A 26,639-nucleotide genomic window follows, 5' to 3' on the forward strand; every position below is an offset into this window, starting at 1 on the left:
AAAATAAAATAAAAATGTGGAATTTTTTATGGCTTCTTTGTGAGGCACAAAGTCCTTTCCAGAACCTTTACCCTCTCTGTTCTTCAGTGGTGGAACGAGATATCAACCTTCATCTGATCTCTTGAGACCATCAGAACTTTAAATAAACAGCTGAAGACCTAATCCACAACCATGAACAAAGGCAATTCCTAAAATAAACAACCTTTCTACTACTTTAAAATGTATTACTTTAAATTTGGCGTTGTGTACCGCAAGTATTGTTGACTCTTATGAGAAATTGCTTGAGATGTGTTTAAATGCAAGTCACTTTTGATGAAAGCATCTGCCAAATGATTAAATGTGTTTCTAAATCGTTTGACCAGACTAGTGCAAACACTCAGTTTCACACAAAGCGGTCTGTCCTGACCACTAATGAGGATCTTCCTCATCCTCTGCGAGAAAGATTCTGAGAGAGAGAGATGAGAGAAGTGTTTCACAAGCTACATGGTTTATGCATTAGCCTAGTGTCTCTGTCTATTTAAAATTTCCCTTGTAGAATCAAACATGCGATCCTCCAGTGGCAGCAGTGACAGACAGAATGCTCATGTTACCTAGGGCTGCTCCAACCAAACAGGGTTTGAAGTCCCAGCGGTCCTTACCACTTTAAAACAGCATAAAACGGAGTGTGAGCGCAACATTTACTAACCTCGTCATAGAGGCAATGACACTGACAATGTTTTGTTTATGTAGTAGAGCAAATAAAAGATTAAGTCAAGTTCAAAAGTATTAGAATGCTTTCAGTAAATACAAAAAAATACAATCACTGAAAAGCTTGTTGCAACCAAACAGTTGATGGAACCCATTGACTTCCATAGTATGTATCTATCAATGGTTTTGAGGATGTCAAAGAAGCCATAATAATGATATTTAAATTGATCTTTTTACTTGACAAACTGCTGGGTATAACTGATTACATGTAATCTGGATTACTTAATCAGATTCCAAAAATGAAGTACTTGCCCTTAGATTACATTTTAAAATACTCATAATCAGACTAGTTCGATTTTTATTGATTACATCGTAAATTATTCATAATTTATTGATTATACTTGTAATTTAAGTATTATTCTTTGGAAATGTACAAATTTACATAATTTCATATTTACATACTATACAGGGATAGTTTAACCCCTTGCAGCTCCACCACAATATCATCTGAGAAAGTGTATTTAATGTGCTTCATGTTTTTGATAACAATGGAATATATTTTCTCTTTGTATTTTTACATGTACAAGATTATCCTATTCAATCAATGTGATGAATTAGTTAAGTCAAAAGTAATCTGATTACATTACCTTAAAAACCACAATTTTAGCCATTTAATTTGGATTCAGTGGACTCATATTAATATCAAGTAATCTACCCAGCACTGTGAATAACCCCACTGATCACAGATATTACCTGACTGTGTACTGCCATCTGTCGTCTGGTACAGGTTACTGCACGAACAGGTCAGCAACAACGTTTCAGAATAGTCACATTAACCATCCTTCAAAAACCGCAACAAATGATTTTTATTTCAAAAAAGTGACCTTTTCAAACACACTTCTGTTTCATTACTGCATACTGACACGCAACAAATCAGATTCCCTAAAAGGAACACAAAGGATAAAAAAGGAACTTGTTCAAAACAATGAGTTGGTTTTTTTGGATCTCCTCTCTTTTTAAACTAAGATATTTGCAGTGACAACAAATAAAACAGGAAACAAGCAGTGAGGACTTTGCTCTCTCTCTCTCTCTCTCTCAAGTTTCACACAAGCTTTCATCCAAATGTGAGGAAGATCCTAAAAGCACTCCAGATCGGCTCGGAGATTAGCTCACAGGCGTCTTGTCGCCATTTTCGACTACTTTTCTCTTCTCCTTCACTTTGAAAACATTCGCTCTGTAAAACTTCAGTTCTTTTATGCTCTCCTGGATGTCTTCCAGCGCTCTGAAAATTCAAACAGACACAACAGTATTCTGAGATCAGACAAAACAGCTCTCCTTTAGGGTTTAATATTTATGAAGTACATCGAAGCCTCTCCTGCGATGCTAAATGTGGCATTCAATACAGCTGTGAAACACCTGTTAAGCACACAGACCTGTGCGATGCTTTTTTCTGTGGTGCGAGACCGTACTCCTCTGGATACCATCGTCTGGGAAACAGAATGGAAAAAGTATTTTGACATCATCAACTTCTTCCTGTACTTGCTGAAGCACGGCTGAATGCATTAATGTGGCAACAGCGGCCGTTCGGGAATCTGATAAAACCTAAATGGGGAACAAACCTGGAGAGCTCTTTAATGGTGCTCACGTCTATAATGCGATAGTGAAGATGTCTCATGAACTGCGGCATGAACTTATCCAGAAACTTCTTATCGGCGTGAACGGAGTTCCCTGTGGACGAAGAGGCACAATTTGACACCTGTGACATGCAAGAGAAACAGCAGCAGCTGGTGTCGCGTGTTACCTGCGAGAGGACACTGTCCGGGTGGCGTGTGCTGTCGGACGAAGGACAGGAATTCGTACTCTGCCTGCTGGAGAGTGATGTGGCTGTCCCGGACAGCCTGCGTCAAGCCTGACTGGCAACACAAATCACAAAACACACATCAAGCTCATTCAGGCGAAACGGGAAACACTCAGAATGCGCGTCAATCTGTACTCACCTTCCCATGATGCTCTTTGCACCAGTCTGACATGCCGTCAAGCAGATCATCTGGTTGGTTGATGATCAGATTTGGTCCCTAACAACAACAAAAAAGAAGGTTATAGCTTTTAAAGAGCCAGTATGGGCTTTTTTTTTTTTTTTTTTGGTGGTGGTGGTGAGGAGTGAGACATATACGAGACATTTTTGTAGTGCAGAATGAGTCATCAATATTTTAATTCATTTCATTTTTAAGTTGAAGACATTTTTTTCTCTATTGATGTTGTTTGAGATGTATGGGGGTTACGGGTTATAATGTTTTATTAGACTTATGCTCAACTACTTTTTTATGTTTGTACTTTATTATTCATTCTATTGGTCACTGGATGGACATTTTCCTTAGACACTGACAGTAGTAATAACAAACATTCACACACAAATCATGCATACACATATTGCACAATATACATAAAAACAGATATGATAAAAATTAAGCTAACCGCATATTTCTTAAACTTACTGTAGATATCACAGTCAAACAACAAAACTTCAAATGGGGACTTCTAAAACAACACCCTAAATAACATCTATAAATGTATTTAAAAAAACATTTAAAAGTATTTATTTACACAGTTTAGCCCTCTGGGCCTCTTCGGTCGGAACTGACTGACTAAATTTAACGGTTTGACTTGCTTCATTGGTATGAGATGACACTTGGTGACTTGTCGCATTAGCTATGTGAACACAAACAGATAATAATTCGGATATGTTAAAAAGTCTAAAAAAAGGAACACTTGGCTCCTTCACTACCAAAAATGACCGACATAGGAAATTAATGGGAAATATATAAAAATAAAAAAATAAAAATTAAGCAATGATTTAGTTTTGACTAAACATTTTGAGTGCAAAATAGACACCCACATGCACACACACACGGTAAAACTGCATCAGAAATGATTGAGAATATGTATAAAAAAAAAAAAAAAAAAAAAAAAAGAAGGAAATCCTGCACACTATCAATACTTGCACAAAGTATCAAAAATATTAATTAGCAACGTTTCTGTCTCATGACCTTGTTGCTAATAAATACTTTTTGCAAGTATTGATAGTGTGCAGGATTTCCTTTTTTTTGGTCTTCTCTCCTACGCACCTACACCTGCAGGTGTGCAATGGTAATTTTTGATTGAGAATGTGTGACATAAAATCAATAAATTCAAAAAGACATTATCTCACTTTTTGACACACACGCACAACCTCCAGGCCAATCACAGTATTTGTTTATAAACCATAAATTATAGGGAAGCCAAAAGCCTCTCTATATGTTTATAGAGAGCTATGACATTACACAAGTTTTTAAATTGTTAACGCATCCAGATGGCACTATTCGCACTTAAAAAAAAAAAAAAAACATTTTAAAGGCCTTCACTCCATTTAAATCTGAAATATTGCAATTATTTAAAAACAATTATATTCATTTTAATGGAAAAAATTGCTTATAACATTTTTATAAATATTGCATAGTATCACAAAATCTATTACATTACATTAATATATTACATTGATTTTCCTTAAAAAAAAAAAAAGAAGTTACATTTCAGGGATTTGGTCACTATTGACCATTTTTAATATGCTTTTGGCCATGGGACCTTTAAGTCTTTGCCCTGTTGGAAGAATCTGAAGTATGATCCTTTTATATTCTGTTGAATTTTATATTTATTCCATTTATCTTGATACAGCATTTTTTGATACAACATTTGTTGTTTTAAATGTAGTTTTTACCTAAACTTGAACTTAAACACCAATTCTGGCAGTTTATAAGTGTATGTAGTATATAGATCACCTCAAATCCAACAAAAATGGATCTGGATCAAATCTGTATATGCAAAAGACTGAACACGGAGACTGAACATGGCCCAGTTCTCACTGCATGGGACTTTTATTCCAAGCAAAAAAGAATCACCAACCTCTGCAATGATGTTCAGGTCAGAGTCTGTAACTATGCAAGCCATCTCAATAATCTTATCCTTCTCGATATCCAGCCCTGTCATCTGAAACAAGAAACACATTGATATGCAACCCTGAAAACCAGTCATTCAACCTATGACTGCACAATCACTCGTCAGTTCCTGGATAAAAACTGCGTAGGGTGAATCAAAACCAGAGACTTGCAAAAACTTGTAAACAAGCAGGTCAGCTGCAGTGACTAGCCCAAATATTATCCAAATTAGTATGAACAGACTGTACTGGACTTGCTATATAAGCAGATGGCATGTTTGAAAAGGGATGCAATCATTTCACATAGGCTACTATAAAACGAAATACTATAAAACTATGCAAATTCATTCAGCATCAGTCTGCTGTCAAATACTGCGGTCATACATTGTTTCTGTTAAAACATCTTGATTTTGACTTAAAATGTGAATCAGTAAAATCATGTAAAAAGACTATTGTGTTGTTTATTGTGTTGTTCAACCGCTGTTTACCTCCAGATCCACCCAGACCATCCGCTGCGCCACGGACTGTGACATCTTCCTGCTGTGAGGTCGTCTTGACATCAAACCCTTGGCGAGCACAGAGGTACATAGACTGAAGAGAGAGAGGCTGTGGGCTGTAAACACTGGTGGGAATGCTTTAACCCGCTGTGATGACACGCAGACTCGAGTCAGGACTCTTAATGCTGAAACACGCGCTGCGGTTGCACTCCACATGTGTGCCCGCATACTGACGTCTTCCGAACGCAAGTGTCGTAAATACCAGCTCGGCGCAACAGTAGGTCAGCGGCAGATAAGTAAACTCCATGGTAACAGTATACGCGCTTTACTAGTTGACCATCAATGTTAATTTCAATGTTTTTATATAGTTTTGCACTTGATGTAATTGATGGTAAATATTATTATTACATATAACGTGTGCGTGTGTGTTCTGTTCATTTATAATGTAGATTTTAATAGTACATTTAAAATAACAGTACATAGCCTAATACGTTTAAATTATAACTGTATATTATTAACACATTCATTGTTGTTATTAGTAGTAGTAGTATTTTTTATTATTTTTGTTTAGGTCATTAAATAGAATTATAACATGTATTTTATATATTTATTTACAGGCTTAAACATGGTACATAAACTGTATATAAGCATTACAATGTTTTGTAATCTATACTGTACCTTCAATTGTCATGCCAATAAAGCTTAACTTTGGTTTATTGTTGTAAATAATTTTGTGATTTCACGAGGACAAAACAGATGCAGTAACGCACTTTGGCCATAAGATAGCGCAAATGGACCATCACTGGGCCTGAATACACACAACATTATGGAAAATATAGCACATCCCATAGACACGAGTTTATCATTCGATATCTCGAAATTCAAAGTTTAGGTTTGTCTATTTATGTCTATTTTAGTATTTAACGAGCTTATCTTTGACTAAATGTTGTCAGGGTGTTATAGCCTATCGCTTCATATTTGTGCACGCAGCCACTGGTCCCTAATAATTACCTACTTAATGCTTGGTGTATATCATTTATTTGTGGTGTAATACAGCTTTCACGTTCAAATCAAGCTACATGATCACCTAATCAATTCTGTAGTGGCTACCGCCCCTGTTGTGGATATAAGATCTCAATTCTAACACTAATAGCCAGACAGGACCGTAAACATCATATTTCACCACTGACACAGATAAGAATTTAATGGCTTGGAGTCACCCTGTGAAGTAATCTGTGTGATAAAAGCAACGACCTCCTTCAGACCAGTCTGACGGGAAATAGATAGATAGATAGATGGGGGGGGTTAGACTTGAGATTATGATGATGTCTTTCCCCTTCTCTCTGTCTGATGGTTGTAGTCTAATAAAAAGGCAGGAGAATAATTAGTAGAGTCGTAGAGCGCTGCTGATGGTGAAGCTCGCCGTCTGATGGCACTAGAGTAATGCGGCATGGGAAAGGCCTCATGATGGGAAGACAGGCTTCATTATTCCTCTCCCTCAGTTTCTGTTTTGCTCAAACGCACACTCGCTCGCACAAATTCAAACAAGCGAAGTGAAAAAAAAAAAATGATGAAACAGAAGGTAACCTGAGTTCAGGGCAAGATAGCCCCACCACCCCCTTTATATTGACGTCTTCTTCTTTTATTCAATTGAAGAGCATTAATGTCCTGGAAGTAAGGCACTCGCATTTCAACGTGCAAACACCTCTTTGAATATCTCGAATAGATGTTAAACAGGTTTGCACATTGCACTATTATCGTCTCTTGTGATATGTTTTGCCGACAAAACACGAGCGTTTCTGAAAGCTGCTGTCACCATTGTGTTTAGTTTCATTTAGTTCAAGGACTTTTAGTTTGTATTTCTTCAGTGCATGCCTTCCATTTGTTTGATTTCCTGCCTCTCTTTAGTTACAATGGTCAGTTTAGTTGTGTTTGCTAATGGCTGTTTGCCTGTTTTTGAGAATACTTGCTATTAAACTTTGTTGAGAACTTTATTCATCTGTTTTCATCTGTCTCTAGAAACTTCCATCGAGTGAGTTTGAGGCACAGATCCACAGACCCAAAATAAAAACATTTTTGGTTCTCCAAAGAACTTTTCAGTGAGCAGTTCTTTAAAATAACCATTTTCATGATCTAAAGAACCCTTTTCCACTATAAAGAACCTTTGGAAAGGTTCTTCATGGAACCGTTGATGCAAATAAAGAACCTTTATTTTTTATAATCTGAAGCTGATACAAGAGTTAGTACATGTAACAGAAGCCAGCTAGAAAGAGCTGTGCATGTAAACCTCACTCCCTTGGCCTCAAGAGGCTCTGCATTTCACCCATCCAAGTGCACACACACAGCAGTGAGTATTGAACACATACACACACCCGGTGCAGTGGGCAGCACCCGTGAGGTTTGGGGGGGGGGGGGTGAGTGTAATGGAGGCAATCTAAGCTAGTAAGAGCTGTGTGTGTAAACCTCACTCCCCTGGTCTCAAGAGGCACGTTAGAGACTGCAGTCTTTAACGTTCTTGTTAGCGCGCCTGCCTTTCATGCCAGAGACACCGCTTCAAATCCCTCTCGGAGCGGGTCGAGTAGGACCAGTTACATGCGCTTGATGAAAAATGCAAATGTTAGCAGCACTGGTGTTTTAAAAAAGGGCCACGAGGGTCGTGTTGAAAAACGACCCTTCGTGTCCGACATCCTGGAAGATGTTTGGGGTTGAGCCATGTCATTACACAGGGGCTCAAAGTGATAATCCAGCAAATGGATTTAAGCTCTTGAAAGCTACTAGTGCATGTCCTAATGCATCCGTCACTTCTGAACTCTCGCCAGATAAGAGGACGGAAAGCACAGGCTGCAGCCATAAAGTGGACAGGCTAATGCAGGCCGGGCGTCTGATATCATCCACAGCACAGATCAGCTCACCCACAAACTGCCACTGTCACCAACAGCCGCCGCATAGGTGAATATACTTAATATATTTAAATTGTACTATACTAAGTGCATATTAAATGTATTATTTTTAAACAATTTCAAGTATATTAAGTGTATTTCAAGATATGCTTAAGATCAATTTTAAGCTATTTGCAATATATTTTAATATATTAAAATGTGCTAAAATGGAACAACTTCAAGTACGTTTAGTGCATTTAAGTGTATTTCTTTACAGGTAATTTAAAATATACTTTCATATTTCTAAAACTAGTTAGAATATATTTGAAGCTTCATTTTAATGTACTTTAAGAACATTTAAATAGCATTAAAAATGTATTAGCATTACACTAATAGTTTATTATAATGCTGTTTTATTCAGTATTCAAAATGGTATTAAAAGTGCAAAAATAATTTAATGTTAAGACAGACTCTGAAATCAAGAAAACATTAACATACTATCTTGTTTGCAAAACAAATACATTGCAAAGTACATTGCAAAATAAATACATGAGTACATTTAAAAAGTACAGCAGCATATACAGTAAGTATGTTTTGTGTAAATACACTAAAACTTCACTAAAAGTTTGTTTGTGTTTAGCATATTCCTTAAAAGTGTAACTAAGCATATTTATGACCAAAGTATTTATACTTTTTAGAAATATATCAAAAGTATCCTTGTGTTTAGCATATTTCTTAAAAGTGTAACTAAGCATATACTGTATTTATTACCAATGTACTTCTAGTATACTTTTTTAGAAATATATTAAAATGAAATTCAATGTATTTTTAATGCACTTCAAATAAGCATGTGAATACAAATGTATTATAAACATAGGCTACTACTTGAATTTCAAGTCTATTTTTAATACATTTAATTCTACGTCTTTTTCACCTGGGATATCAAAACCACGGAGACATTTGTTTTAAAAGCATATCTTTCCTTCTGGATAAATGCCTGAAGTTCCCGATTCTGAACTTTTTGGCTGGATCTTTGTTGACCCAGATGATTTGGCCACAACTTATTTCTAAAATCGGAAAAATTGACAGGCTGAAGTCTGAGGTGCTTTCTGCTCCAAAGAATCCAAGGTGCAAGGTCACAGGAACCCATTAAAACTGTAAAAAACAATCCCAAATGATTGATTTTCAGAGCGTCGGCTGTGTGCACCTTACTGTAAGGTGTAATTGCGGAGCGTACGCATTCAGAGCCGAGTGTTACACGGAGGGCTGATGTGTCATGGAATGTTTTTAAGGTGATTTGTTGATCTTTTATCTTTAAAGGGTTTTCGCAGGAAGGCAGTTTATGGTGCTGGAAATGCTAGTTCAGCTCTTCACTGACACTTAAAAGGATAGTTCAACAAAAAAAACAAAAAAAAACTCATTCATTTACTCACTCTCACATTGTTCCAAACCTATATGTCTTGGCAGAGTGCGACTGGTGCACTACTCTTCTAGATGGATATTAGTAAACGAAGACAGAATTAGAATTTTTGGGTGAACTATCCCTTTAATGAGCCTCTCTGGATCAGTTTCCTCCCCAACACCTCTGGTCCTTAGAATTATGGTTTTCTCAGTGCAGCAATAGCATTTTTATGTATTTGTTCTGATCGGCTGTCAAGATGTCTGTGTTCACACTGTGGGCCAAAGTTTCTTGCACTGCTTTTCACAAGCGGTTCTCCCTCCTGCTGAATCTTCAGCGCCTAAAAATCATACTTTACCTGGGCTGTCTGCGTTGAACGTGATGCAATAATAAGGCGTCTACTGTGAAATAACGGCTAGAAGCATCTTTCTAATGAGTTGTCTCTGCAGCTGTACGACGTATAACAAACATACAACGTGACCAGTGCGGTTCGATTCAAGAACAAATGATCAGATATAGTACAGAATTTGTGTATTTGGTGTGAGAGTGTACAGCCCTATACAACGGACAAGCACACATTTAGGGGAATCACTCACTGTTACGGTACCCTGAAAAGTGTAGATCTTTATAAACAGTGTTTGTATTGAACGTAATAATAATCTCTGATTAGTACAGTCGCTCACAAGCATTCATCATAGACTGACAAATTTAATCAATCACTTCTTCTCTGTCTTCTCAGGACACAAATACAACTAAGTAGCCTACTGAATGTAAATAGACTTTGAACTCTCTGAGAGAGAGAAAATATTCAAAAGCTGTTTTCTATTCAGAGGGAGTGAATCTTGCGTGTGCAGGCAATCAAAAAATGTGTTGTTGTCCAAGCTGAGACAGGGAAGGAGATCAAGGGATCATGTCACACTCTTTTTTTTGTATTTTAAAGCTCGCCAACACAAAGCCTGAAGGTCAAATCATGCCTGGCGTCTAATCACTCATCCGTTGGCCTCCTGCTGTGATTGGTGCCCCTGAGGTGAGGGCAGGGCCTCTTGCGAAATCCCAAATACCAGAGCAGAATTATTTGTTTAGTTTAGCCAAATGCCACCTGAATGAGAATGAGCACTTCTGATTGGAGGAGAATTGCTTGAAAGGGAAATCGAATGCTCTTAAAGGCAGGGTAGGTGATTTGTTCCAGAAAAATGTTTTGTTATGCTGGTTGAAAGTCTCTTCACATCCTGATAGCAATCACTAAGTGAAGTGGTCTAAAGCCCGCCACACTGCAAGATAATCGGAGTGATTTTGGACCGATTTTGGACTGATTCTAGGTAAAGTCCCGATTATGTTGATGGTTCTACAGATTGTTTGATCAGATTCCTGTGGTGTGAGGTGTGTTAAGAGACACTAAATCTGCTCGGAAGAACATCGGAGCCACCCATGTTGAATATTTGCGATCAGAAATCTTGCGGGGAACCCCAAGGACAAACGCACACATACTCTGGAGATTATCATGTGAAACGAAACAATACCCAATCAGGAAGCGAGCTGACGGAAGACTCATCTCACCTCCAGCTCACGCTATACAGGTAAAGTCCATGGTCTCCGTGACTTCATCTAAAAAAAATGTCCCCCCGCAAATTTTCTGTAAAAACCAGTCCATATATAAGCGCCATTTCTTCTTGCGGGTCGTCCGCCATGTTTGTTTACTATAAAGTCACGTTTGATGAAAGAGATTTTGCGAGATTTCCCGCGTTCACAGTCGGGACTCTGAAATACTGAAACAACACGGTTAAATCTATGATTTCTTATCGTCATGTTTGTGGCCTCTCACACTTTGAAAATTGACAAAAAAATATTTTGGTGTGGCTCAGCCTTAAATGTATTATGTGTGTGTATCATCTGTGGAAGGCGTAGGACCATAAAATGTGCGTCCAATGAATCATTGCATTTGGTCTGAATGCAATGATACAATGTCCTACCTGCCCGTCAGCGTATGTATTTCTATACCTCCGTGCACCTGCTTGCGCAGACATCACACGTCATCAGTGTGTTTCATGCTATGCAGAGTTAGACAGACGTCGGTCACCGAACGCCGCATCCGTAACAGCAGTCGCCTTTTACAGTTCCTCCTCAACCAAAACAATGAGCTTATGTTGCGCTCACGCCATAACTACTGTAACTTGGAAGAGATGGAAACCTGTGACGTTATACTCAGAGCGGTTTGTGACTGCAGCAGTCAGGTAGTACAGGTTAGTTCTCTTTAAGTTATGTTCATTATTATTGTAATGTTATGTGCTTTCAGACATGAGGTAGTTTATGTCATGTTTTGAAGGAGGCGTGGCTTTGGAGACGCTCTGAACGGAGGGTGGGATATGTAAGGGTTAATGCCCGACGAGGTGTCCATTGTCAGGTATTAATGGACGACTGCGAGGCGTGAACCGTCCGACGCCAATAATAATACCTGACAACGGACACCTCGAAGGGCATTAACCCGCTTATACCACGGTCACTTGCCAAATAACACATTTTTAAAACATTAGTTTATATTTTAATTAGTTTTACAATCGAAATCGAAAGTTTTTACAAACAATAACTTGGTTTCCCTGGTTACGCCTGACGGTTTATTTAGCAACCGGAGATATTTATAGTCCGCTCGATTTATAGTCCGTATAGATACTTTGACTGCCTGTTGCTATGGTTACTCACAGCTGATGTAGCCAGCGCATTTATTTATTAATTTCGAACGGTAAACAGTCAGTTTCACCAGAACTCCTTTACTCGGTGTCCTCTATCACTTTTTAATGGACACCCTGCAGCCAATCAGAATCGAGTATTCACCCAGATCATGGTATAATATGCTTTATAGCTCGCTATTGCGAGCTTCTCCAAAAATGACCTACCCTACCTTTAACTCAGAAGGTACACTCACATAAACATGCACTGCAATATTTACATGTCAACAATGTCAATCTTTTTTTTAACTTGATGAGACATCTGTAATGTTTTGGAAGATAAACTTTTCCTCACAGTTGTGTGGGTGTAACAGTCATCATGAAAACAGCAGATGCAGGTTTATGTTACTCATCTTCACCTGTGCAAGTGTCTGTGGTTTCCTGGGAAATGTGAAAATCCAATCTGATAAATTGTTTAGTGGCCTATGTGAAACCTGTCACTGCAGAAATACAGACTGAAGATGCTTTAAAGACAGCTTTGCAACATGACTCATGGTTATTCCATACTGTAACATGGTCTAGGGCCATTTTGAGCATTGCTTGATACCCCAAACATCATATTCTAGGCTGTTTAAGACAGTAGAAATCAATGGTACCATTGATTGAACAACTTGATCTGTTGCTTCAAGTACTCCAGCATCTTCTACATTTTCCATTAGAGAGCAAGCCACATACCTGGAGAGAGTTCATGGGAAGAATTATAAAAATGTTGTTTGCCTAAAAATGTTGCTCTCAGATGCCTTTATAGCTTAGAAAAAAAATAACATTATATAAGTCAGTAATAAGAAATCTGGGCATGCAGAACTCTTTTGACACTTGACATTCATAAAATTCTACAAATGTTGGATGCTTGATTATTATGCAATATTATTATATATAGTATTATATTATAAAATTACATACACTCTTGAGAATGAAGGATCCAAAAGAGTTTTTTACAGCAATGCCATATCGCTTTTTTTCTTATTGTGAAGAACGTTTGAACAATTCACAGTACCTTTTTCCACTAAACAACCTTTTGTGCAATGCCACTAAAGAACCTAAAAGTGTATAATATATGGGCTAGTATAAAACACTATATTTCTCTCAGCATATTTAAATCCACACATCAGCACAACAGCACTATTTAAGGTCTGCAAACTAGTAAGCAGCCATTTAGTACACATTTATCCAAACTGACACATAGTACACGTATTAGAGGAACAATCTCCCTGGAAAAGGAGTTTTATTACATATGGAGAAAACTAGCTATTAGCACTGACATTAATTTGCAGTTTTTCATATGGCACAGTAATTAGGAATAATGCAAAGTGCCTTGCTGAAAAGCTCACTATATAAGGCTTGAACAAGCAACCTTCTAGTTGCCAGCCCTGATCTTTAGCCTTAGCATTCTGTAACACATTGGCCAAGAGTCCCATAATCCACTCTGATGCACAATTAAAGCCATGTTTAACCCAACAGTGAGACCATTACCCACTGAACAAACAGACTCTCTTGGCCTGCACGGGTTACAGCGAGACTACGTTTATGCAATGTGACCAATCTGAATGACTCAATTGTAAGAACTTTTGAGAGCTGTGAGTTTGATTCATTAAATACAATCAGAAACAATGCAGCATTGGACAATCCAACACAATCTCAAGACAATTCGTAACTATTTTACGTTTTGCTGAATTAGTGGCCAATTCGTACAAATTCGTACGATCTCATTCGAACGTTTTCATACGATCAGTTTAAACCCCAGTGACAGGTAGGTTTAGGGGTGTGCCTTTATAATGAGATTCAATTGAATCGTAGGTTTTTATTCGAATCAAATCATATGAATTCATATAAAATCACCATCTCGTAAAATACTTGTGTTTTTGTAGGGGAAAACTACATTTTTATTGACTTCTATTTATACGCATACAAATGCTAGAGACCGGAAACACAAGCTCATGCAAAGAAGTTTCACATTTTTGCGAGATTCCAATGTTTAAAAAGCGTTCACGTCATTACAACTTGTAATTTCCTAGAACGTGACGTGTGATTTGTATCATGTAAAGACGTGTGAACAATAGAAGATCGATAAGTCATGGCGCATAAGATGGCCGCGACCTCTTGGCTGAATTAAGAGAACACACATGTTTTTTTGCAGTAGAAATTTCATGTGCTCAAAGTCTAATGGAGTTTCTGTCTCACAGAGACTAAAAATGCTGGGTTATTTCAACATATGTTTGGGTCAAATATGGACAAACCCAACCGTTGGGTTTAAAAATTTCATTCAAAAATATAAATGGTTGGGTTTGTCCATATTTGACCCAAACATGTGTTGAAACAACCCAGCATTTTTAGATTATAAGGAGTTAAATGAGTCATCTGAACAAAACAATTAAACGTGAATCAGACTTTCAAATACTATTGCACCAGGTATTTTTTAACAATTATCTCAAATGGTAGTCATCAGTTTGTAGCCTTGGAAGCCAATGTGATTCATTTTGCACGGTCATATATCTGATTAGACATCGATTTGAAACTGACATAAGACTATTCCAAGCTGTTTTAGAAATGCTGTAGTTTTGCCTCTGTACAACCAATCTGTGGCATTAGACTACAGTGGCCGAGGTAATTTCCTTTTTCGAAGAATTTCCTTTCAAGCTGAGCATTCATCTGTGCCGACAATGAGGAATTAGTTTAACTCAGTCCATTCTAGCACTCATTTCAAGAAGCACCGCTTTCACCCTGGCTTTTAAAAGCTAAACCATCATTTTAAATGAAGGTCCCCATACCCTTTCCTTTAATTAAAAACCCAAAACCCAAAGGCACAGAAGAACGGCACCTAAACCAATGGGGAATTTAAAAGGTTGAACCTTTTCATTTAGAAGATTTTTAAAAGTCAGTGGATCTTTGCGAGATTTGATGCTCTGTTTGAATGTCTGGGAAACGGCACTGTTTTATCAGCAGTCATTGACATCTCTGTTTCAGTCTGACGACTTCCAAATGAATCCATGTAAATCCCTCAGCCGAAATGAAACTGTAAAACACGCTCGTGAGGGACTGGATTAGCACCAACACAGCTTTGTATGCCGTCAGCGTGCGGGGTCGACCCATGCCGGCATTTTCCAAATGTCAATAAGCACACTGTGATTTATCTTTAAGTCTAGTTGCAAAGTGCCCGTGTCAATAACAGCTGTTGATGGAGCGTCTGTTCGTGTGCTTTCTCAATGGCTTATAATTTATGTAGAACATAAAATACACAGACCACGGCTGATTTGTGGGTCAGCAGAATCAGTGGCCGTGTCAAAGATGTAATTGAGACCTTTGAGATTGATGTCTCCCTCATATATAAGGCCTGTGACTTACATATATATTTCTACAAATTTGCATTGGTTGTAATTTTTTTCATTTTAGAACTATTGATCATATACACATGTCGTATGCCTCTCCAAAAATGTAACTATACACATTGCATCTACATTGACTCTACCAGTTGTGATCAGTCCTCTTTACATAAAAAAGATGGACAGCATTTGCTGGTCAAAATGTGTACATAAATAGCCTACAATGAAAAAAATCTATCCATTTATAAATGACACACATTACAAACCAATTAAAATGTTTTCATGAAAGTAGGATCTATTAAACGTAATCTACAAATAATTAAATACAATTAAGTATGACTGTTCTGTAAAATTAGTGCTCTTTTATTAATGCGTAGTGCTTGTTTTGTGTGTTGTTAGGCAGGGCTTGGTAAACTAGGTCAATTAGAAGCAATTAAATATCATTCTCCTTTGTTTGTATTATACACGCATAAGTATTACCATTCATTACATTAATAAAAAATTAACCTACTTTATAAAACTGAGATCAGTTTAAATCATTATCTATGGCTTGCCATAGGCTACTCGTTTAGGGGTTCATTCTGCAAACCATCCGAATTTTGAAACATTCGAAACAGTATGACGTAACAAAGCCTCGTTAGTTGAAATCACGTGTCTTGGTAAGTTCCCGAACCACTCATTTGCAACCAAAGCAAAGTGTTTCGAAGCTCTGTTCCATTCACATTACTGGAAGCTTCTAATGAAAGCAGTGAGACTTTTTCCACACGGGTTGGGACTGAGACTATAGCACATAAATGCTTATATCTTGGTAACCTCACAGCAACATACTAAAACACAATAGCATTGTGTTGGCTTCCAAAAATGTAAAAATCTAATTGGTTAAACTGCTTTTCAAATGTCATTATGAGTCCAATAACTTGACTCGAGGTTTGTTTGTTGGCAATCAATTTATGCGGAGCAAGTGGTGCAGGTAACAACATGTAAGTATTTAGGGATTTACTTTGATTCTCAGTTCCAAGGGGTTCCAAGTGGAGTATGTTTGTACACGAATGAATCAGCGCTTGCACTTTCTGCGAAGGCTCAGGGTTTAAGTTGTGGATTAAAGTACCTTGCTACTGTTCTATAGAGTAGCCATTGAATCTATCATATGCTACGGTTATCATTAGTAATCTGTCCATTAAAAATAGGTCACAACTTCAGAACGTGGTTAGAAGAGCTGGAAAAATAATTGCCATGTTGCCCCCATTTACTCTTCAAAAGATATTTCAGAGATGCAGAGCCTCATATTGGTGGTTCAAGCTATATTCTTCATAAAGAGTAAGAACTGATGCCCTCAGTTAAATTATTGAACAATTATAAATGAAGAGTGTGTAATGTGTTTCTTTCTTTCTTTTTTTTTCTAAGGTGTAGGTATAATGGAATATTACAATGATTGAAGTAGGGCATCTGGAAATGTTATGCAATGTTTCATCTTGTGTTATATGATTCTTGAATGCAACTGTAGATGGTTTGTAATTGTGTTGTGGGTTGATGGTGTGTGTTGACCTGCTCTCTGGTTTGCCCAAGACAAATTTGTCCCAAGGGAGACAATAAAGGTCAACTAACTAACTGACTAACTGACCGACTAACTAACTGACTGACTGACTGACTAACTAACTAACTGACTGACTAAATGACTGACTGACTGACTGACTGACTGACTGACTAACTAACTAACTAACTGACTGACTGACTGACTAACTAACAAACTGACTGACTGACTGACTGACTGACTAACTGACTGACTGACTAACTAACTAACTAACTAACTAACTGACTGACTGACTGACTAACTAACAAACTGACTGACTAACTGACTGACTGACTAACTGACTGACTAACTAACTGACTGACTAACTAACTAACTAACTAACTGACTGACTGACTGACTAACTGACTAACTAACTAACTAACTAACTAACTGACTGACTGACTAACTAACTAACTAACTAAACTTTCATAAGGCGAAGAAAACAAAACCCACTCTCTCCCTCTCTTTTCATTTTCCCTTCTTTAAAATGCTGATAATGTCAACCTAATTAGTCTGTGATTGTGCAATCATGAACAATTATTGGACCATCCTCATGTGCATAATACAAATGACAATTAATTACAGATGGTAATTGTCAGCATTTGGTTTGCGAGCAGGTATCACGCCGTGAGGTATTTCAGACCTCATCAGCAGAACGAGACGGGGATTTGCAGCTCATCGGCTTTCATCGTGCATGAAGCCATCCATCGGGGGAAGTGGGTGTTTGGTTGCTTGAGCTCTGTAAAAAAAATTGTTGTTGTTGTTGTTTTTTTCTTCGTTTTGCTGTAATTTTGTGTTGCTGTTTTATAATACATTATCATAATGTAGCTATTTGGCTCATTTGCAAGTATTAGGTTTGTCCTGAGTGAGAGAACATTTGAATTTAAATCTCATAATATGAATTATACAGTCAAATAAAGGTTTAGAAGATTTATGCTCTGCAAATAGGGTGTTTAATTGAAAGAAAACTCTTTAATTTTTCACCAAGAGTAGATAACCTTAAACATACATCTGAAAATGAATCATTGCACCAGCATCAACAATACAGTCTGAGATTAAGAGATATTTCATCGACAGTTAATGTGGTCTTTGTGTCCAAAACAGAAGTTTAATCTGCTCCGGATTTTCCAAAAAAGACAAGGACAAACTCATTCAAAAGACATTGCAATTAAGTTCTAAAGCAGAGCGAGCCAATTAAAGCTAAAGTTTTACAAAAACATCTGTGTAGAGCATTATGGTCATTATCTGTGAATAAAGATCAATCCATGAAAGACGCTTTCAGCTGGAACGAATGACTCATTTATGAGTAATTTGAGCTGTGTAAAAAGGCTGGATGGGGGATATTTGTGATACTCCAGGTCAACAGAGAGAACAACGGGGGCTGAAAAAAATAATAATTGACATGCATATTGATTTGTGAGGGTCCCTTAGAGAGCTCAGAGACAAAATGTCAGAAGTTAGTTTGCCATTGACCAGCTCAACTGCCTCTGATATTAATTACAAAAGGCAAATAGTCAAAGCAAGACTGGACGTGTCCATCATCCTAAAGGCACCCAAACACTACAAGATAATCGGGTCGATTTTGGGCCCACGTCTCCCAGGTAAAGTCCCGATTATCTTGATGGTTCTACTTTATTATCTTACCATTTTCCTGTGGTGTGAGGTGTGTTAAGAGTGAATATCCTGTTGTGTGTGGAACCCCGAGGACAAACGCACATGCACTCTGTAGATTGTCACATGGAACAAAACGATACCAAATCAGAAAGCTGACGGAAGACGGGCGTATACGACTTCGTCCCTGCCTTTTTCTTTTACTTTTTTTACCACACATTTTCTGTAAAAAAGCAGTTCAATCACTATTATCGGCATGTTTATTTACTCTAAAGTCACAATTGACCAAGAGATTTTGCGAGATTTCCCATGTTCATAGTCGGGTCTCTGGTTGTGAATGGAATATGTTAGTGTGTGTGGTGTGTGTCTCAGCCACATTGCGACACTTCACACACTATAGGAACAAAACTGTTAAATCTATGATTTTTGGCCCAGCCTTAAATGTCTTGCTTAAATAGGGGTAAATCATTAGCCCATGTATAGAATGTGTTTCCGTTTCCTGAAACCCAGATGATTGACTGCTGCCAAAATAGGAAGAATACAACATAACAAACTTTGATTGGACTGTGTTAGGACATTTTTTACTCAAAATGAGATTAAAAGATCTCCAAGATCATGAACTGGATGCCATTCACAGAATCATGTGGTCATGTGTTCCAGCAGTACACTGTCACCACATGACATTTTAAGTAGGCTATTTAGTTATATTAGTTAAATGTATGTATTTTAGGCCCGGTTTCACAGACAGGGTTTAGATTAAGCCAGGATTAGGCCTTAGTTGGGCATTGAAGTATCTTTTATAAATGTGCCTTAGAAATTACTGTTGTGCCAGTATCTGAAAGTACTGTTGTGTATCAGTGCAAGTTGCTTTCAGTTAAAACATTTTAGTCTGGGACTAGACTTAAACCTTGTCTGTGAAACCAGGGGTAGATCTGCTATGCTGCTGCTGAATAAATAGACAGACATAAAACTCATATAATATCTAGGCAGGTGGAGCTGGGGGAGGTGGAGGGCTTCAGAGGAACTCTGAGGACGAGGACTAGCTTACAGCAAACACTGAACCAGACTATTTAAATGTCGAGCAAGCAATTTAATTGGCTGCAGGATCAGCAGAGCCAATCAGCTTGTGCCATGCCATAATGTTGTGATTGCGTAACATCTCATAAATACTGAAGTAAAAGATTGTACAATTTCAACTGTAATTATTTCTGACCCTTTTTGGACAGTCAAATGCATTGCATTGCATTGTGCATCATTGCAAATGATTTTTTTTTTACTGACATTTTGCCTTTTTATTAGATATTGGAAAAGTCATGGAAATTAATAAAATGTTAAAAGGTCATGCAAAAGTAACGGAATGTTTTTTTATAGTCAATATAAATGTTTCTAGTCATCGGTTAGACAGAACATTAGATATGATAGAACAAGCAATCACAGCAAATGATGCACAAAGCTCCGAAATCACAACCTTTTAAGTCATTTTTAAAACTCATTTGATAGATTACAGTCCACAAAGAGTCATTTCAAGCAAAGAAATACATTGACTTTAGACATTTCCATGATTTTTCCATGACCTTTTAACATTTTATACATTTCCATGACTTTTCCAGAGCTCACCATCATACATTTCCAGGGGTGAAAATAATTCCCTGATATTACCAGGCTTTCCAGGACAGTGTTTGTGAGACACATTATTTTACAGTCATCCAGGTATTTCAAACATACAGAAAAATACTGCAGAAATAGTATATGCTAATTTAAACACGGAAAATGCGTTTATATTTAGTGATAGTTGTAGGCAAATGATTCACAATTTAACCGTGCGTGCGAATCTTCAGAAAAGGCCTCCCATTTGTACATCCTCGAGTCTCCTTTGAAAGGAAATGACGAATGAACGGAGCCGAGTTCCTCTGTCACCTGATACGACCCTTTTTCCCCCAGTTTTCCACAATGTTTGTATTTGCCCTGCTCTCAAAAAGGTTAAGCAAGGAAGTCAACTCCGACACCATCAGCTGCTCAGGGGTCCCTTAACCTCGTTCAGAGCAGTTTAGCGGAGAGATGATCTAGAAGAAATCATCTTATTCTGCTGTCATGTGATGCTCTCTGTTCCTGAGCTCATCTCGACTAAAGGTTGCATAGTGATTTCTTTCCATTACATGACTTCCTCTTGCCATATGTGCAGTGGGGGAAAAAAAAAAATACAGCGCCAGTAGACGAGCAGTTTTGAATTGATTCTTTTTTAATATTTTGTGTTGCGCTGCTAATTGCTTTGTGCTGTTGTTGAGCAGCGGGTTGATTCTAAACTTCATCGGTTCATTACACACAGAAAAAAAAATGGAACGTTTTCTACTTAATCTTCAAGATGTTCTCAAGAAAAATAACAATCTGTCAAAAACAGGGTACTATTGTATTGAAAATTTCATTTTTCAGTTTAGGAAGTTTTAATGGAGAATAAATACTTTTTAAATAAAGATTTTACTCCTTAAAATGAGTTTTGTCCTTGTTTTTGTAGTGTAAGTGTAATTATCATCCCTAACAGCACCACAACTTGTTCAAACCTGCACATAAACAATTCGTAAAATATTTCATTATAGTGCTAGTTTTGCAAGGATTGATTTTGTTTTTGTCCGTTGCCTTTTATAACCTGTGTTAGGTAAGTTAATCTAAAAAAGTAATTGATTACTAGCTACAAATTGCATCTACAACACTGTAATTAGATTACTGTACTAATTACTGTCTCTCTCTAAAAAGTATTGCATTACTAACTACTTTCTAAATCTCTTATCAGTCTCGGCCAGTTGAACAATACAAGGATGGAACCGCTCTTTTAATTCTTTCAAACAAATAATATGAAGTTGCATAAATTATTCTTGAACTGACAAACGTACGTAAAGGGAGGTTACATTAAAAACTTTGACATTAGACATTACATTTTGATGTCAAATCAACTTAGATAATTAACATGGTTCAGATAACATATTTTGAGTTTCTGTTGATTAAATTAATCTCCATTGTATCAACAACATTTTCTTATTTCAGTGAACTCAATATTTTAAGGCAACCAGGTAACTTACTTTTTTAAGTTAAACCAACAATATTTTGTATAGTGCACTAATGTTTTATGAATTGTTCAGTAGTCATCAGTATTCAATTCAGAAGTAACTAATTCAATAACAGAAAACTTAAGTGTCAGCCCTTAAAAATATTAAACTACAGTAATTAATTACTTAATGCATTAACACTGTTCATAACTCATTATAGATGAAAATATATTTTACATTAACTAAAATTAATAAGCACTATGGTTTATTGTTATTTAATAGGCTAGGTCTTGCATTGGCTAATGATAAAGTGATACTTAGGCTTAATAGTCTTATTTAACCATAATAACCTTGGGGCAGAAACACAATAAATCATATGTTTTTTTTTTTTTTTTTACCACTTCCTCTCAGATTGTCTCTGTTTTGAATTTTCAGTATGATTAACCACCAGATGCACAGTGTCGTTCAGGAGGATGGAGTGCAGATATACGTCTCACGCAGCGCCCGTATGAAGCTCGGGTTTATAGAAATGTTTCATCATACATTCAGAGGCTTGAATCATTTTCCAGCAGGTTTCGCACAGCGCAGGATGAGGAATGACGACGTTTATTTAGGGCTTCATATGTCATATTTCTGAGGCTCCCAGCATGCTGTGATCATCAGTTTCGGAGCGCTTGGAGGGATATAAATGTGCATACTTGTATCTTAATTTACATAAAGATCTTGGTGTCTGCTGTAAATTTGAGTGCGCGAGAAGACTCGGTTGAGCAGCTCTGACCACGCGCGCACCTGTGTCCACAACATCACGTGTGTGTGTGTGTGTGTGTGTGCAGCAGCGCCGATAAAGTTCAAGGCACGAGCTCAAAAGTTGTGTGCAGTCTGGATGGGGCTAAATTGAAGCATTAAGCTGCCATCACTTCTGGCCGTGTGTAGAATCAATAGATGCATCCTGAAAGTGGCTGCAGAAGTAATTTACTCAGCGCTGGTCACAACAGATAGGCAAATTCAGCTCCAGCACTCAGGGCTCCACACACACAGCGCAGGCAACTGGAGAATGTGCTGATGAAGGCTTTTCCAAATAGCTGCACTTACGAAGTGTGTGACTAGACTTTCGATTAAGATGACAAAGCCGGAAGCAACAAGGACTGTAATTTAATCCAGTGCAAACACGAGGCTCTGTAGCTCGAGTAAGATCATCCTTTGAAGTCCATTTAGTTTCAAGATGGATCCGTCGTGGTCAGGCCAACCTTTAAAAGCCAAGATGATGGATTAAAGCCACAGTAGAACTCATTTGTATAAAGATGTTTGGAGGGTTTGTGAAATATCACTAATGCTATCCCGGCAGGGAGATTATATCAGGTAGGTTTGCATGTCCTCTTTCGCTTTATTCAAGGAGGGCCTATTCATCTTAGATTTGAATAGGAGGATCTTATGACTGCTTTTAAAGATTTTAAAGAGAGCATTTTCTATGCTCATGTATGTTATTTTGTTAGTTCATTAGCCATTAGGTAGGTATCATCGAACAGCTAAGATCGAACAACATCATCTATTAACGTATCATATAGCTATTTAATTCCGTTCCTGGAGTTCAATTCCAACCCTAATGAAACACATATCAGAACCAGCTTATCTTCAGGATAACTTGATTAGGCAGTTTGATTAGAGTTAGAACTAAACTCCCCTCAGCTCATTAGAGTCATTCGTTCTGGAATCAGACTACTCTGAACCGGCTCATGAAAGTCACTGGCTGCATCTCAAATCACATACTTCCCCTACTATACGAAAAACAGTATGTGACAAAAGAGATTTCCAGCAAGATTCCGAAGTGCGCAAATGGACACTCTATCCCATGAGGCCAAGGGACAGGATTTGTGAAGGGCAGTGAAGAGATGTAACTAAGTCACATGATAATGACAACTTGGTGAATAGTAGCCTACATCTGGGTTATGTTCAGTGGTTAAAGTGGGATTTGGCAGGTGGGGGAACCTTCAAACTTTGTGTAGGTGCAACAGGGAAAAATGACTCACCGTATAGGACAACATATTGAGTATCGTGGTAAAGCAATACTTTTTGGGACAAGAGAAGAGTGTCACTGTGGCACCAAGTGTCACAATACTTATTTACTTGATATTTTAATGGTTTTATTTTGGTCCACTTACATCTACACTGATATGATGACGATGCTACGTTCACAAAACATAAAAAGTTAGGGGGGTTGGGCGGCATGCTCCCCCGAGAAAATGTGGATTTCTCGGACCTACATATGTGCAATTTAGGACTTTTGAAGGCCAAAAAATGGATAAGAAATAGCTTTAAAACCATGCCAATACCTACTCTCTCCTCATCTCCATCTTTCTTTTTCTCTCAGTCTCCTTATCCTGCCCTATTTCTTCTCCTCCTAAAGCTGAACTTTTACTGATAGTCTTTTCATTTTTGTCTGTTTCAGTGAAGAAAATAAACTTAGGCTCAACTTATATTTATATGTTTTATGAATCATTTTCTGAGACAAGTTAATTTACTCAAGGCTACCAGGAAAGCTGTAGCCTAGTCAGTATTACCAGTAGGAACCTTCTACAAGCTTTGGAATTGGAAGACGTCTGTTACTAACCCAGTAATTTTAAATAATACGAACTATAGGCTACGTTTACAGCAGTTGGTGGAATTGCCAGACGTTACCTTAGGCATCATGCGTTGTGGAAACGCATCAAGCATTCTCAGGTATAAATATGCAGCAATATGCATGTGACATAGGTGATTTTGAATGTATATTTCATGTTGATAGGCTGGCTGCGATTTGATGGTTCACGCGACATTGATATTAATTCATCTATTTATTTATTAATTTATCTGAGGTACCCACTTTAACCCTTGGTTATGTTCATACTACACACATTCATAGTAAGAACAGAATTTTTTTTATCAGTCACAAAGTAATTATTGGCTATTCAAAAGAAAGTAGGCCTATGCCTACCGACTCATAAGAGTCATTATTCAGACTACACTGGTAATGAGGTCTATAAAAAGAAGACTCATTTGTTCTCGAATCAGACTACAAGGTGCATATGCGTATAGCTCGTGAGGATAACTTAACTGTCTGCAATCATACCTGTTAATATTCTACAGCACAGACTTTTTTTTTTCTCACTTTCACAACTATGTGATATTTCTCCTCCTGGCACCGATTCAGCGGTGAACGGAGCTCCTGCAAAGGTTGCAAGTTGTTCATCAGTAATTCATATTCATACATAGTACATTGGCAATGTATTGGTATATTTAGAAATGAACATTACCAAGATTATTAAATGCTGTAAAATTGTTGTTCATCATTGTTACTTCTTGATACACAATGCATAAACTAATGTTAACAAATTTACACTCACCTAAAGGATTATTAGGAACACCATACTAATACTGTGTTTGACCCCCTTTCGCCTTCAGAACTGCCTTAATTCTACGTCGCATTGATTCAACAAGGTGCTGAAAGCATTCTTTAGAAATGTTGGCCCATATTGATAGGATAGCATCTTGCAGTTGATGGAGATTTGTGGGATGCACATCCAGGGCACGAAGCTCCCGTTCCACCACATCCCAAAGATGCTCTATTGGGTTGAGATCTGGTGACTGTGGGGGCCATTTTAGTACAGTGAACTCATTGTCATGACATGTTCAAGAAACCAATTTGAAATGATTCGAGCTTTGTGACATGGTGCATTATCCTGCTGGAAGTAGCCATCAGAGGAGGGGTACATGGTGGTCATAAAGGGATGGACATGGTCAGAAACAATGCTCAGGTAGGCCGTGGCATTTAAACAATGCCCAATTGGCACTAAGGGGCCTAAAGTGTGCCAAGAAAACATCCCCCACACCATTACACCACCACCACCAGCCTGCACAGTGGTAACAAGGCATGATGGATCCATGTTCTCATTCTGTTTACGCCAAATTCTGACTCTACCATCTGAATGTCTCAACAGAAATCGAGACTCATCAGACCAGGCAACATTTTTCCAGTCTTCAACTGTCCAATTTTGGTGAGCTTGTGCAAATTGTAGCCTCTTTTTCCTATTTGTAGTGGAGATGAGTGGTACCCCGTGGGGTCTTCTGCTGTTGTAGCCCATCCGCCTCAAGGTTGTGCGTGTTGTGGCTTCACAAATGCTTTGCTGCATACCTCGGTTGTAACGAGTGGTTATTTCAGTCAAAGTTGCTCTTCTATCAGCTTGAATCAGTCGGCCCATTCTCCTCTGACCTCTAGCATCAACAAGGCATTTTCGCCCACAGGACTGCCGCATACTGGATGTTTTTCCCTTTTCACACCATTCTTTGTAAACCCTAGAAATGGTTGTACGTGAAAATCCCAGTAACTGAGCAGATTGTGAAATACTCAGACTGGCCCGTCTGGCACCAACAACCATGCCACGCTCAAAATTGCTTAAATCACCTTTCTTTCCCATTCTGACATTCAGTTTGGAGTTCAGGAGATTGTCTTGACCAGGACCACACCCCTAAATGCATTGAAGCAACTGCCACCATGTGATTGGTTGATTAGATAATTGCATTAATGAGAAATTGAACAGGTGTTCCTAATAATCCTTTAGGTGAGTGTAAGTCCACTTCTCTTGCATACTCATAATTTAGGCTTTTTTTTTACTACTATACTACTACTTTTCATATGAAATTCAGTAAAGTGAATACAAGCCATCTCATCATTTTGTCTTAACCAGTTGCATGTAACATGAAACTTGGTCAGTTGTGTTTTTATTTATGTGCCATTGTGCTAAGTAGCTAAATCTAGCTGCACATTATTACTATATTCAACATTGCATATGTTTTTACTATCTGTGACAGTGTTGCATCATGCAGTGTTTTTACTGTTAGAGTGAACAGACTGTTTGTCACACGGTGTTAGAGTTTTCTTTCCAAAGAGCAAGGCAAATCTGATATG

General features: G+C 37.7%; 1 protein-coding gene across 1 annotated transcript; it reads right to left on the minus strand.

Moving 5' to 3' along the window:
- Positions 1-1,535: 1,535 nt before the first annotated feature.
- Positions 1,536-5,414, minus strand: smfn (small fragment nuclease). The gene is made up of 7 exons (XM_084399828.1): positions 5,146-5,414; positions 4,627-4,710; positions 2,685-2,762; positions 2,489-2,600; positions 2,307-2,415; positions 2,121-2,174; positions 1,536-1,969 (listed from the first exon to the last, which is right to left on the minus strand). Exons 1-7 carry the CDS (start codon positions 5,380-5,382, stop codon positions 1,852-1,854), a joined length of 792 nt encoding a protein of 263 aa, XP_084255954.1. The 5' UTR covers positions 5,383-5,414; the 3' UTR covers positions 1,536-1,851.
- Positions 5,415-26,639: the final 21,225 nt, after the last annotated feature.

Source organism: Rutilus rutilus (assembly GCF_951802725.1).
Source record: "Rutilus rutilus genome assembly, chromosome: 25".
Lineage (NCBI taxonomy): Eukaryota > Metazoa > Chordata > Actinopteri > Cypriniformes > Leuciscidae > Rutilus > Rutilus rutilus.